The sequence below is a fragment of the Chenopodium album genome, chromosome 6, assembly GCF_948465745.1.
Source record: "Chenopodium album chromosome 6, dcCheAlbu1.1, whole genome shotgun sequence".
Lineage (NCBI taxonomy): Eukaryota > Viridiplantae > Streptophyta > Magnoliopsida > Caryophyllales > Amaranthaceae > Chenopodium > Chenopodium album.
The window spans coordinates 77,707,376-77,719,944 of record NC_137839.1 but is presented as its reverse complement, the minus strand read 5'-3'; the positions used below and the strand labels follow the sequence as shown (position 1 = coordinate 77,719,944).

The 12,569-nt window shown below is 30.7% G+C and overlaps 1 protein-coding gene across 1 annotated transcript; it reads left to right on the top strand.

Moving 5' to 3' along the window:
• Positions 1-398: 398 nt before the first annotated feature.
• On the top strand, positions 399-4,328 carry LOC145636448 (putative WRKY transcription factor 31). Its single transcript, XM_081688013.1, has 6 exons — positions 399-928; positions 1,727-1,825; positions 1,943-2,113; positions 2,384-2,782; positions 2,872-2,985; positions 3,289-4,328. The coding sequence occupies exons 1-6, from the start codon at positions 506-508 to the stop codon at positions 3,994-3,996; spliced, it is 1,914 nt and encodes a 637-aa protein (XP_081544139.1). The 5' UTR covers positions 399-505; the 3' UTR covers positions 3,997-4,328.
• The last annotated feature ends 8,241 nt before the right edge of the window (positions 4,329-12,569 follow it).

Sequence of the window (12,569 nt, the reverse complement as noted above, 5' to 3'; positions counted from 1 at the left end):
ATATAAATATAACGAATCAAAACATAAATAAAAAGCAGTCAAGACCATAAAAATTCAGACGATAACAAAACCTACTAGATATATATACATTTTTATATTTATATACTGGTATATATTAATACAAGGTAAGATAAATAATCATTAGAAAAATCCAACGTATGTACTTATTTATTATAGCATATATATTTATTTATATATCATAGTATTAGTGTATTACACTTTTATTACACCTACCAATACAAGTATTTTTCTTTTCAAAACAAAGAAAATGAAAATAATAATAATAATAATAATAATAAAAAAGTCATTGGTCTTCATTCCAAACCCTTTTTATAGGCTCATCAGTTAAAAGACTTGAGACTTCCAAACATTTCTTCTTCTCCTCTCTTTCTCTTGTCTCTCTTATAAACCCAAACCCATTTCTTTCATTTTCATTCCTATTTCCAAATAAAAATAAAAATAAAAATCCACTGATCCAACCAATCAAATTAAAATCATCTCGTAAATGGACGGCAGAGGATGGGGTCTTGCTCTTGAATCATCATCGTCACCGTCCGATCTTCTCCACCACCACCACCTTCTTCATCACAAAAAACATAAGAATAATATTAATAATAATCCGGTGTTCCAAAGCCTAGATTTTCCAATGAATATCCACCGTCAATCAGCCGAACATGATCGTGATCAAAGACATGATGATGATGATGATGATCAAAATCAGGATAAGAAGAAAGTTGTTGGTGAAGTAGATTTCTTCTCTGATAATAATAATAATAATAATAATAATAATACAGTACATAGGAGTACATCGTGTTCTGGTGCACCTCTAAATCGTGTGAAAGAGGAAGCTTCTTCTCGTGATCATCATCAATCTGCTATTACTGCTCTTCCTGATTCCGCACCTCCTCTCGATAATAATAATGTTAATGTAACTTTCTCTCTCTCTTTTATTTTATTTTAATTTCTTCATTTATTGCTATTTGCAGATCCTACCTAATCTTTTATTCTTGATGATAAAATGTTTTACGGAGTTAAATCTACTCCCTTGTTGTCTAACTAATTGTTGTTCTACTTTCTCTCAAAATTAAATTTATGTTTTCCTACTTTAACGAAGGTCGTAATTTCACTAAATTAAATAAAGGAGTAATAAACTTTAGACGTACAAGAAGAATTGTAATTTAGGGGCGGAGGGAGCTACTACTTAAGATCCTATTTATTTGTTATGACAGTGTATTTATTATTACGGACTATTATTTATTTTCATTTTATTACGAGTATTACAAAGTCGAAATTTGCAATAAAGGGGGAGACTTTTTTTTGGGGGTAAAATTAGGTGAATTGCGATATATTATATACGTGTTAAAAATTTAATCTATCATACATACAAGTATATATTTTTTTGAAGAAAATAGTCTATCATATATCATACACCCATTGTATATAATTTATTTTTTTTCCCAAATTTTATAATAAATTAAGAATTAAAGATATTTTGTCTTAGTTAATAAAATTAAAATTACTCCGTATATGCTTAATTTTTTTTAATTTTATATAATTAATATGTTAATCATCTTCATAATAATACGGAGTCGTAAATATATCCATATAGTCTAGTAAAATTTTATTTTAAGAAATTACATGTATTGGTTTAATTTATAATTTATTAACTAATAATTTTAGTTCATTCATATATATTTATTAAAGTAATTTTTATTTCAATGTATAGACTGGTTTACATCTTCTCACCACTAATACGGGAAGCGATCAATCTACGGTAGATGATGGTGCTTCTTCGGATGCAGAAGACAAGAGAAACAAAAATGAGGTAATTAATACTGTACTATCATTAATAATATAATTATGTATAAAATTTAACAACCATTAATACCTTTTCATCTTAATTCATTAACATCATATATTTGTGTATGATTTTAATTATCAGCTAGTTTTACTTCAAGCTGAGCTACAACGTATGAATACTGAAAATCAAAAGTTGAAATCCATGTTAAATCAAATGAGCAACAGTTACAATTCTCTTCAATTGCACCTCGTAAATGTAATGCAGCACCAACAACAACAAAACCTTCGAAAGGGCGAAAATTCGCAACATGAGGTATGTACAACAACCATCGATCGTACATTTGATTTTGTTTTTCGTTATATGTTATGTCGTTCATTTAAAAAAAAAAATTGTACTAAATCAGTTACTACCTCCGTTAAATGTTATGTGTAACTTTGAGGTATTATTTGTGAGATATAAAATATTCTGAAGTTGCACATAACATTGAACGGAGGTAGTATATCATTATTACCAATTTACTCGCCTTTATTAATTATCATTTTGCAAGTTTACTTAGGATATGATTTTATTCCATATGTATAGGCAATTATGCAAGGAAAGGCCGAGGAGAAGCCAATGGTACCACGTCAATTCTTAGACTTGGTTTCGGGTGCAAATACGGAGACCGATGAGCGAACGTCTCAAACCTTGTCGGATGACGAGAGGACGGTGGACCGCTCTGGCTCACCGTTAAACTCAATGGAAGTAGCGTCAAGGGCCAACAATAATAAGGAGTTGAACCTTGCTAACTATGACAATGGGAAGAGAATAAGGGAAGAAAGTCCGGAAGGTTCGGACGCGCAAGGGTGGGGGCATAATAAGGTGCCTAAGTTGATGAACAATGTAGTCAAGCCTACTAGTCCTCCTGTTGATCAAGCAGCCGCCGAGGCTACAATGAGGAAAGCTCGTGTATCAGTTCGAGCACGATCTGAAGCACCCATGGTTAGTTATTAATTACTTAATTAGTGTTCATGCACGTATATGGATTGAAAGTGTTACGAAATGTAATATATGTATGGAAATTATTGTAGATAAGCGATGGATGTCAATGGCGAAAGTATGGACAAAAGATGGCAAAGGGTAACCCTTGCCCTAGAGCTTATTATCGTTGCACAATGGCTGTTGGTTGTCCTGTTCGAAAACAAGTATGTAATCATCATCATCTTTCCAAATTGCAAGAGTTATTACTACATACCTCCGTTTCACATTTTTTTACAACTTTAAAATATTTTTTATTTCATAAATAATATCTCAGTTACAAAAAATATGAAATGGAGGTAGTAGTTACTTTTGTTTGTTACTAATTTTTTTTTTCTTCTTAAATGTTGGTCAATATGGGCATATCTAAGTTATCAAATCCATAATGACTAACAACATGTACGTTCATAGATATTTACATAGAAATTGAAGACTAATAATGAGCATTGTCAACAATTTTTTTTGTATAGGTTCAAAGGTGTGCGGAGGACAGGTCAATTCTGATCACAACATATGAAGGTAACCACAACCACCCACTACCACCAGCCGCGATGGCGATGGCCTCGACAACCTCAGCAGCGGCGAGCATGCTCCTCTCGGGTTCAATGCCGAGTGGGGACGGGTTAATGAACCCGAATTTCCTAGCTAGGACCATACTTCCATGCTCATCAAGTATGGCTACAATCTCAGCATCAGCACCTTTTCCAACTGTAACGTTGGACTTAACCCATTCACCAAACCCTCTTCAAATGAGGCAATCAGTTTCTCAAACAAATGGACCTTTTCAAGTACCCTTTCAACCTCAAACTTCCCAAGTGGGGCCCAATTTTTTGGGCTCAATTCCTCAAATATTTGGTCAAGCTTTGCTAAATTCTACTACTACTAATAATAATAACCAATCAAAATTTTCTGGTCTACAAACTACGACTCCCCAAGGGTTGGACGCTTCACACTTGCAACACCCTAACCAAAACCCGGCTTTCGCCGACACTCTAAGCGCAGCCACGGCTGCCATCGCCAACGACCCGAACTTCACAGCCGCACTGGCGGCTGCCATCTCGTCGATCATCGGTGGGGCACGTGGCCCGGCAGATAACAATAATGGGCCTAGTGATGCCACTACTAATGGAAACAATGCAAATAACGTCACTACAAGTAGTAGCATGCAACAACAATAGAAAGGCAACAAAAGGAGGCAGTTATGCAAATAGACAAATATTATTTCCTTCATAATATGTTGCTTTGTTTTTAGCTAAAACTTTTTTTTTTTTTTTTTTTTTTTTTTTTTTTTGGGCCTATATCTTTTGGTTTAGTATATTACTTATCATAGTAGCTCTTAGGAAAAGGATAAGAATGAGGTAAAAAAAAAATGTTCATATACTTTTTTTTTCATTTTTCCTTTTTTTTTTTTCTCTTCTCTAGTAGGTCTTTGAGAAGACTTACAGAAGACAAGTTCATTCTTTAATCACATCATTATTTTGTTTTTGAATAATTTATCCATTTTCGGATAGATATATATGGGCGAGATACAAATTTAAGTTTATTGTCATTTCATTTCAGTGTTTTATTTATTGTTACTCCTCACGCATTATACACTTTCCACTTCTAATTAGCTTTATATGTATATATATTACTTGTTAGCTGATGATGCAATTTTGAAAAAGGTATGAATATCATCATAAAAATTAGGAAATTTAAATTTAAGAATTACGAATAGTTTTTATTGCTCGTATTACTTTTTTTAAATATACTTTGAATATGGTTTAAATTTTTTTTTTTTTTTGAATATAGAATCTAATTTGATATAGATGATGAGTATACGCTATTCCAAATGATACCTATAACAACAGTCGGCCTATAACCAAATACGATTTCTACAATAAATTCACAAATTTTATTATTATTATTATTATTATAAATTCGCAAATTCTCATTTTGGTTCCGTCTTTACACGACTTAAGACACTTATTTTTTTAATTTTTTTTTAAAATATGTTTTGCCATAAATTTTTTATTTTATTTTATACAGATACGTAATGGGAGTATAATTTTTGTCATGAAAGTTATTTGAATGAGAGAGGCATTAATAAAGTAAGAACTAACTTGTTGAAGTGTCAACTTACAACTAGAGAGATGCAACATTACATACGTACGTGTGGTATGAAAATATGAACCTTTCACGTTCTTACAATACATAAGATATTATTTTGTTTAATCAAATAAATTAATTAGCTAGTGTAAAATCAAGATTAATTAAAAAATAATTAAGATATAAGACGAGGCAGAATTCAATGTTGATCTCTTGATTTCTTTTAAGTCATATTACAATATTTTAATATGGTATATAATATATGTGTGGTCCCAAACAATATCGAAGACCGACGAAGAAAGATAGTAGACGTTTTAAAGAAGGAAAAAAGTTTAAGTAAGAAAAGGCCAAGTCTAAGGTATATTCTTGAATTTCAAGGTCAACAATACCGGCTAATGGTCTTTTGACACGTAAGGTAGATAGGAGGAGGTTTCGTAGCAAGTCATGGACTCTTAATTATAAAAATGTTTTTAATATAATTTTATTTTTAACCATATGTATTCAATAATTGCAAGAGTTGTTTCGTATTAGATTGAGTACAACACTCTCTTGCATTGGTTCAAAAAAATTAAAAGTGGCCAAAATTATTTTTGAATTTTCCACAAAAATAGTCGTTTATGTATATTATCTTGCCAAATTAGTTTATGTTAGGATTAGTGAGTGCTTAGCATAATTATACGCTTTCTATACATAGTATTTCTTTTTAGATAAATTATGAATTGCTATCCATAAATTACAATGTTACCTCACTTGGTAAGCTTGTTTACCTCAGATGTTTGAGGCCCGATTCTGTTCATCGTATTTTCCTTTTTATAGGGTTAATTAGTTCAGATAAGGGTTAATAGGTTCAAATAAGATAAGTTTAAGAAAAATAAGTTCAAATAAGTTGTGATAAGGGTTAATCAAAACTATCCAACTTTAATTTATAATAAAATAATTTCAAGTAAGTTAAAAGAAGTTAAGATAAGATACGATAAATTTAAATAAGTAAAAATCAGGTGAATAGAACGTATTTTGAGTTTCGAGTTTCAATAAATTTATATGTGCGAGTTGTAAACATCGTTACCCAACGATGGAGCGAGTATTAAGGAACGAAGAAAGTATATAATTGGAAGAAGCAAGCTAGAAAGAAAAGAAATGTTGACTTTCCGTGCAAGAATTGACGTTAACGAATACCTGCTCAGCCTAATCAATGATGAGTACGTAGGAGTTAGGACTTTGGTGATGAATAAAGAATGAAAAAAATTGGATTGAAGGTGAACGTGTAATAGTAGTGGAGGATTTTGAAAATAAAAAAAAAAGAATTGGGATCGGAGTTTAGGAAACCGTACTTAATCAAACCGTACATTCATCTCCCCATGTCTCTTTTTCTACATTCAGTCAACTTCTACACGTGCTTGCATGTGGATATTGATATTTCGATACTACGAGTAGCCCTAGTTTTTGGTAATTTTGCAATAATACCTACCTTAATCATCTTTCTATTACGTGGATTTACGTTGCATATACGTACTCCCTCCGTGTTTTTTTTCAGTGATACATATTGACCGACACATAATTTTAGGCAATTTAATTGACTTAAATAAAATAAGAGGTAAGTGGGGTAGTGGAGTATTAAAAATTGTTAAAGAAAGATAGTGGGGTTAATAGTTTATTGAAAAGTAATGAATGTGAGAGGAAAGATATAATAAAAAAGTAGTAGTGGGTTTGGGTGGGGGTCATGAGAGGAGAGAGATATAATATTTTAATGTATTGTTTTGCCAAAAAAGGAAATGTATCACTTAAAAAAACACGGCCGGAAATGAAAAATGTATCACTTAAAAAAACACGGAGGGAGTAGTACGGATTAATTAGTTTTGTGTCTCTTGTGATAGCCGATACAATATAAATAATAGATTTATAATATTATAAAATACAAAGTATATGTTCGGTAAAAAATTCGTGTTTATTAGACTCAGGGCCTGTTCTGATTTACTAAACTAAACTAATTGGAGCTAAACTGAACTGAACTGAATTAAACTAAACTAAATTGTTTATGAGAAAGAAAATTAGGAATTAAAATGAACTAAAATTAAGCTGAAAAGAATAAGCCTAAGTTTAAGGTACTCCGTATAGAAAGTATTATATCTTTGAGAACTCTGAAAGTATTATATCTTTGAGAACTCTGCAATAGTGAATCTAAGTTTGTGGCGGCCTCATTAGCGGAACATAGTTAAAAATAATTAAATTTCACGACTAGGGATGAAGGAAGTGATAATTGAAAGGATTTAAGGAGCTGAGGATGGAGTTTATGCATATATAAATATATATAAGAAAATTGAATAGGAAACACATACATAGTATATGCTAATGACGTGAATTACTAGTACAACAATATCAAGATTATTCAAATGCTTGGAGCATGCTTGGTGATTTCACACATAAGGAATATATAGTTATAATTCATCAAGATATAAATTTTAAAATATCATCTTTAATAGTTTTTACCTATTGATAATTAAAGACATTATCAAATAAAATTATACTATATTAGTAATGTTACGTACAAGTATAATTTTTAATATTACAATTAAAAAAAAAAAAAAGAAAGAAAAGAGGAAAGCCTTGTATTGTTATAGTTCTTGTAGATTTTGCTTCATTCAAGTTTGGGCCGACATATTATCAACAGCCCAAAAACACTTGGCCCTATAAGCTGCCCAACCACTTTCTAGTTTCATCCCTCAATAATCATATTAACATTTTTGCTTATGTTCCAAATTTCATGACTATGGAAAACGGTATCATATATTAATATATATATATATATGAAGGTATGTACGATTTAGTAGTCCTTAAAATCCCTGATAAAATAAATAAACAATCTGATCGATGCTAATTAAGAAGGTATGTACAGTTGATCTAGAGAGTTTGAACCTTTCAAATAAACATACTATATACATATTGAATCTTGGTAGAATTGTTGCAAGGCGGTATGTACAATTGAGTTTGAACCTAATAAATAAACAAACTATAACGACAAGTTAAACATGCTTTCAACAAAAAAATCAAGAAATTATTTTCAAGCTAGGGTTAGCATAATTGAGCGTTTCTATAACTTAATTGGTCAAACAATGTGTAAATCAGTATTTACGAACCTACTAGTTTATATCGTATATGATATGATTATAATTTAGAAATCTCAACATAAATATATGAGTATTGCATGCAATCAAACTTTTGTCAAACACATGAATTGAACTACTGCATTAGATTTATTTGTATGTACTCTACTTCCAACTTTTAATTTTCTACTATTCAAGGTGCAGTGTTTCATTTAGACTACTATACTACTGATTTAGACAACTTATTCATAGAGTTATCGAAAGGTGTTGACAATTTGATTGTGTAGTTTGAAATATAGCTTAATTATTCAATTTTATCCAAATCACCAAGTAAAGATAAATCAATGGAGACTTTAATTTCTCAAATGTTTCACACGTACGTCAAAGCATCAATTGATTAGTTAACAGTTTAAAGGCTTTAACAGACTAATATCAATACTCGACCAAAAACATATTAACTCCAACACTCTTAGTATATAACCCTTCGTTAAATATTAGTTGCAACTTTGGAATATTTTTTGTCTCTTAAATAATGCCCAAAAGTTTCATAATATTATTACATATAGAATGATCTATGTATGGATCGAAATTTAGTATAGAACAACTTAGCACGTACTCATATACACGTGTATAACCATATCATCAAGCGTATATTATTTATAATTTAAACTTGTTCAAAATAAGCTAAGTACCGATTATTCAAAATGAAATACATTTAGATTGCCTGCTAGATTATCTGAATGTGAAGGACTTCCTTTTAAGCATTAACATTTTCAACGAACATTGAGCGTTTCTAACGCTTAATATAAAAATTTATCATCTAATTGACGATAGGAGTCTTTGGTCCACGCATATCTCACCCCTAATCAAAATTAAGGATTCCAATTAGTCTTAATTTATTAGAACTAAACTTAATTATATACTTTCTTGTTCTCACTTTCTTGTACAATATAAACTACGTAGTATTATATTATGGTTAGAAAACTAGCTGTAATTGACAAGTGATTGAGAAAAAAACAGCTGGTTTAAGACGTTGCTAGAAGACACAGCAATGACTAAATGTTGGTATGTTTGTCAAGTTTACTTGCATCATGCTATCATAATCTATACGTCATAATTTTTAACCAATTTAAATTAATGTCTTAGGTTGATCATATTACAACTGTCTAAAATTGACAAAAAATGGTAAATAGAACAACGTAAGAACTTAGATATCTACAACGTAACAATCCGTGGATGTATGTCAACTAGGTTTGTTGTTGAAGTCTAAATTAATTATTGTATTCGGAACTTAGCTCGTTGACAGTTTACAGACTCTACATCATCGCTATTTGCATCTCTATCACCGAAACGAGTACGTACAATAGAAACTTATGTAATGTATGATATGTATCATGAACTCTTGAAGGTTACTAAAGCTAATCAACAAATGAAATCAAACAAAATTATATATTAAAAAAAATAATACTAATGTTGCAATTGTGAGAAAAAGTCTGCAGAATTTATGGCTTTTTAGGATTAAGGAAATGCTAATTACTACAATATATAGAATTAGCCTTTCGTTTCGCGTTGGGGTGTTTTGATTTGTGTAAAGATTTGAAGTTATGAATTAATGGTTAAGACCTTCAAAAGAAATATGACTTGTATTGAAAGGCTAAAATGAAAAATAACCTTCTACTTCCCTCTTAGGGCTAATAACCTTATAATATATCTAAAAAAAAGATTTTTTGTTACTAAAATAAATTTAATAATAGAATTTTCCATTCTAAAATAAAGACGGAGAAAAACATTTTTTTTTCCATTTAACTTGAAGGGAATATTTGCCTATACACTCTAAATTCTAAAGACTGGTAAGACCGAATAATAATACATTATAAGAAAAAATTAAAATAATTTTGAAACACACTCATAGTTTAGATGAAGAAAGTAATGACTAAATAACTTTAGCTATCCAATCTCAAATTAACTAATCTCCATTTCTTTATAAGTTATTGATATGTGAAGTGTATGAAGTATTTAATTCCAAATAGCTATTTACGGAATTTTTACAACATAGCTTAATACTTCGTATTTTGTTTATATGAAGCAATAAATAACTCGAAGAATATTTTTTTTTTTTTTTGGACATTGCTCTCTCTCTCTCTCTCTCTCTCTTATTTATTATTATTATTTTTTTCCAAGAAACATAACTTATGAAAAGTATTTATATGGATATTGTAGTATTTTGATGAAAAGTTGGATCAACATAGAACATTTTACTCACAAAAAACAAGTTTAATGTTTATTTGAATTTTCTTCCATTATGCAATGAGCTATTGACCAGCCCATATGATATAGGCACTTGTCAAAAAAAAAAAAAAAAAAAAAAAATGATATAGGCAGCCTTATAGATTATCATTTCATGGCTCTGTTGGTTTTTCTTTGGGCTCTTTTACATGGCCATGCATATATGGGCCAATAAATTAAGAGTCCAATAATTAGTATTTTGGGCTTCTTACTGAAATTTTAGTTAACAGTCTTTGGACTGGGCTCATTAAACTCTAAACTCACTCTACCTTTCAGCCCATCTCCGTCACCAAAATTTATTTTATTTTTAATTTTAGAGAAAATTCTACGGAGTTAATAAAAATTTCGCACATGTCATCTTGTCTCATGTTAACCAAATTTAAAAATCTTGTTAAGAGTAAGGGACTTTGTACAGACTATCTCTCTCACCAATTGGTTTCAAACCTAATCCTAACAATTACATAATTTACATTTATATTAATACTTGTATAAGCTATTAATGGTTGATAATGGAACCCTAAAATTTGGAAGAAGAGAGAATGATACTTGATGAGTGTGCAAAATAAATCATTCACCACTTTTTGTATAGGTTAGGTCGTAAGGATTGTGGACATTATTTATTTTGCAAATAATTATAACAAATGATTTAGGCATATGGTACGATGCATATGCAACTTTAAAAAAAGGAATGTATGTTTTCCTATATATTAGCACTAGTTTTGTGCCCCGGCGATGCCCGGGTAGTTATGGACTTTTTTAAAGATAAAATTATACTATTATAATTCAATTTGATTGAAAATAGAATTATAAATTAACTTTTTTTTTCTACAAAGTCAATCTATATTTATCCAACGTGGTACGATGCTTGGCGAAAAATTAAAACGCTAAATGATGTTGTCTTGTGGCCTAATTATAAACACATTTAAATTGTTTACACATCCACAAATATGGTACATAAGATAACTGAAAAACAAGAAGGTATCCTCTACTTAAAGGCTTAAACATCAGAATTGGCTCCACTACTAGCTATGATAGCAAATTGCTAAGTACAAAGCGTGCAAACAACATTGTGTTACCTAAAACTACGTGTTCCTTGCACTCTACACCTTACTTCGAGCGCAACACTACATTTTTTGTTGGGTATGTGCATGACAAGATATGCCAACCGTTTCATATGTGCGTTCCTACTAGCTAAGCTACTACAAGTATTCCATAATACTCTCTCTGTTTATTTTTTTAATTTATTTGATTTCATATTGGTGTTTATCCTATTCTCGATAGGTAAGAAAAATGACCTAATTATGTCAGAAACTAACTTTCAAAGGTCTACCCATCTCGAATTTGCAAGCTATTATCTTTATTAGTGGAATCTCAATATTGTGATTTGAGTGATGCAAATTTTACTATTAGACCAAACCTTATTTGATAATGTTTTATCCTATTCAATTCACATGTACTGTATTCGACTAATCATATTTGATATAATATAAAAGGTGTACACAGGTCCACACATCTGAAGTTTGCAAGCTAGTGTCTTTAATAGTGGGATTTGTTCCCACAACCTCAATATTGTGATTTGTGAGATGCAAACTTTACAATTACCCCAAGCCTTATTTAATACTGTTTTACCCTATTAAATTCACATGTATTTAGCTAATCGATTTTGTTATAATATAAAAGGTGTACACAAGGAATATTAATTGTGAGGTAAAGTGTACACAAGGAAACGACTTGATACAATATAAAAGGTAGTGGTATATGAAATATGACGAGTGCAAAAAAGGTTTGTAAAACGAACTACACCCCCCTTCAAAGCCACGTAATCTGTAATCTAAATTCAGTTGTTGTTTCTTGCAATCTTTTTCTCTAAATTCCGCACTCTCTTGTCGTTCACTCACAATACCCACGAAATCCATTACTCCAAAAAAGTGGGCCCCACAAACCTGTATATACATCCGGGTATATTTTACACCCAATTAATTTAAGGTTAGTTTTTGCTTTCATTTGATGATAAAATGAAAAAAATTATCAAAATGAGACAAATATTCGTAGATGTATGATACACCCAGGTATATATAACAACCACTCCACAAACCCACTTCTCACTTCATCTTTCATCCTCACCGTTCATCACACTCAATTCAATGTCCCGTTACTCTACACCTTACCACACATGATCTTCCCCTCTAAACAAAACGACTCATTGAGTTCTGAGTGACATACGCAACTCAAACAACGATTCCACTCTATCCTAATCAAACGGCTAGGATCAATTC

What these genes read in the sequence shown, in the direction of transcription:
- LOC145636448 (XM_081688013.1), top strand. Translation starts at nt 506, where the DNA reads ATGGACGGCAGAGGATGGGGTCTTGCTCTTGAATCATCATCGTCACCG. An exon ending in ACAAGAGAAACAAAAATGAG is followed by an intron (nt 1,826 to 1,942) that starts GTAATTAATACT and finishes TTTAATTATCAG; the next exon opens with CTAGTTTTACTTCAAGCTGA. An exon ending in GTTGTCCTGTTCGAAAACAA is followed by an intron (nt 2,986 to 3,288) that starts GTATGTAATCAT and finishes TTTTTTGTATAG; the next exon opens with GTTCAAAGGTGTGCGGAGGA.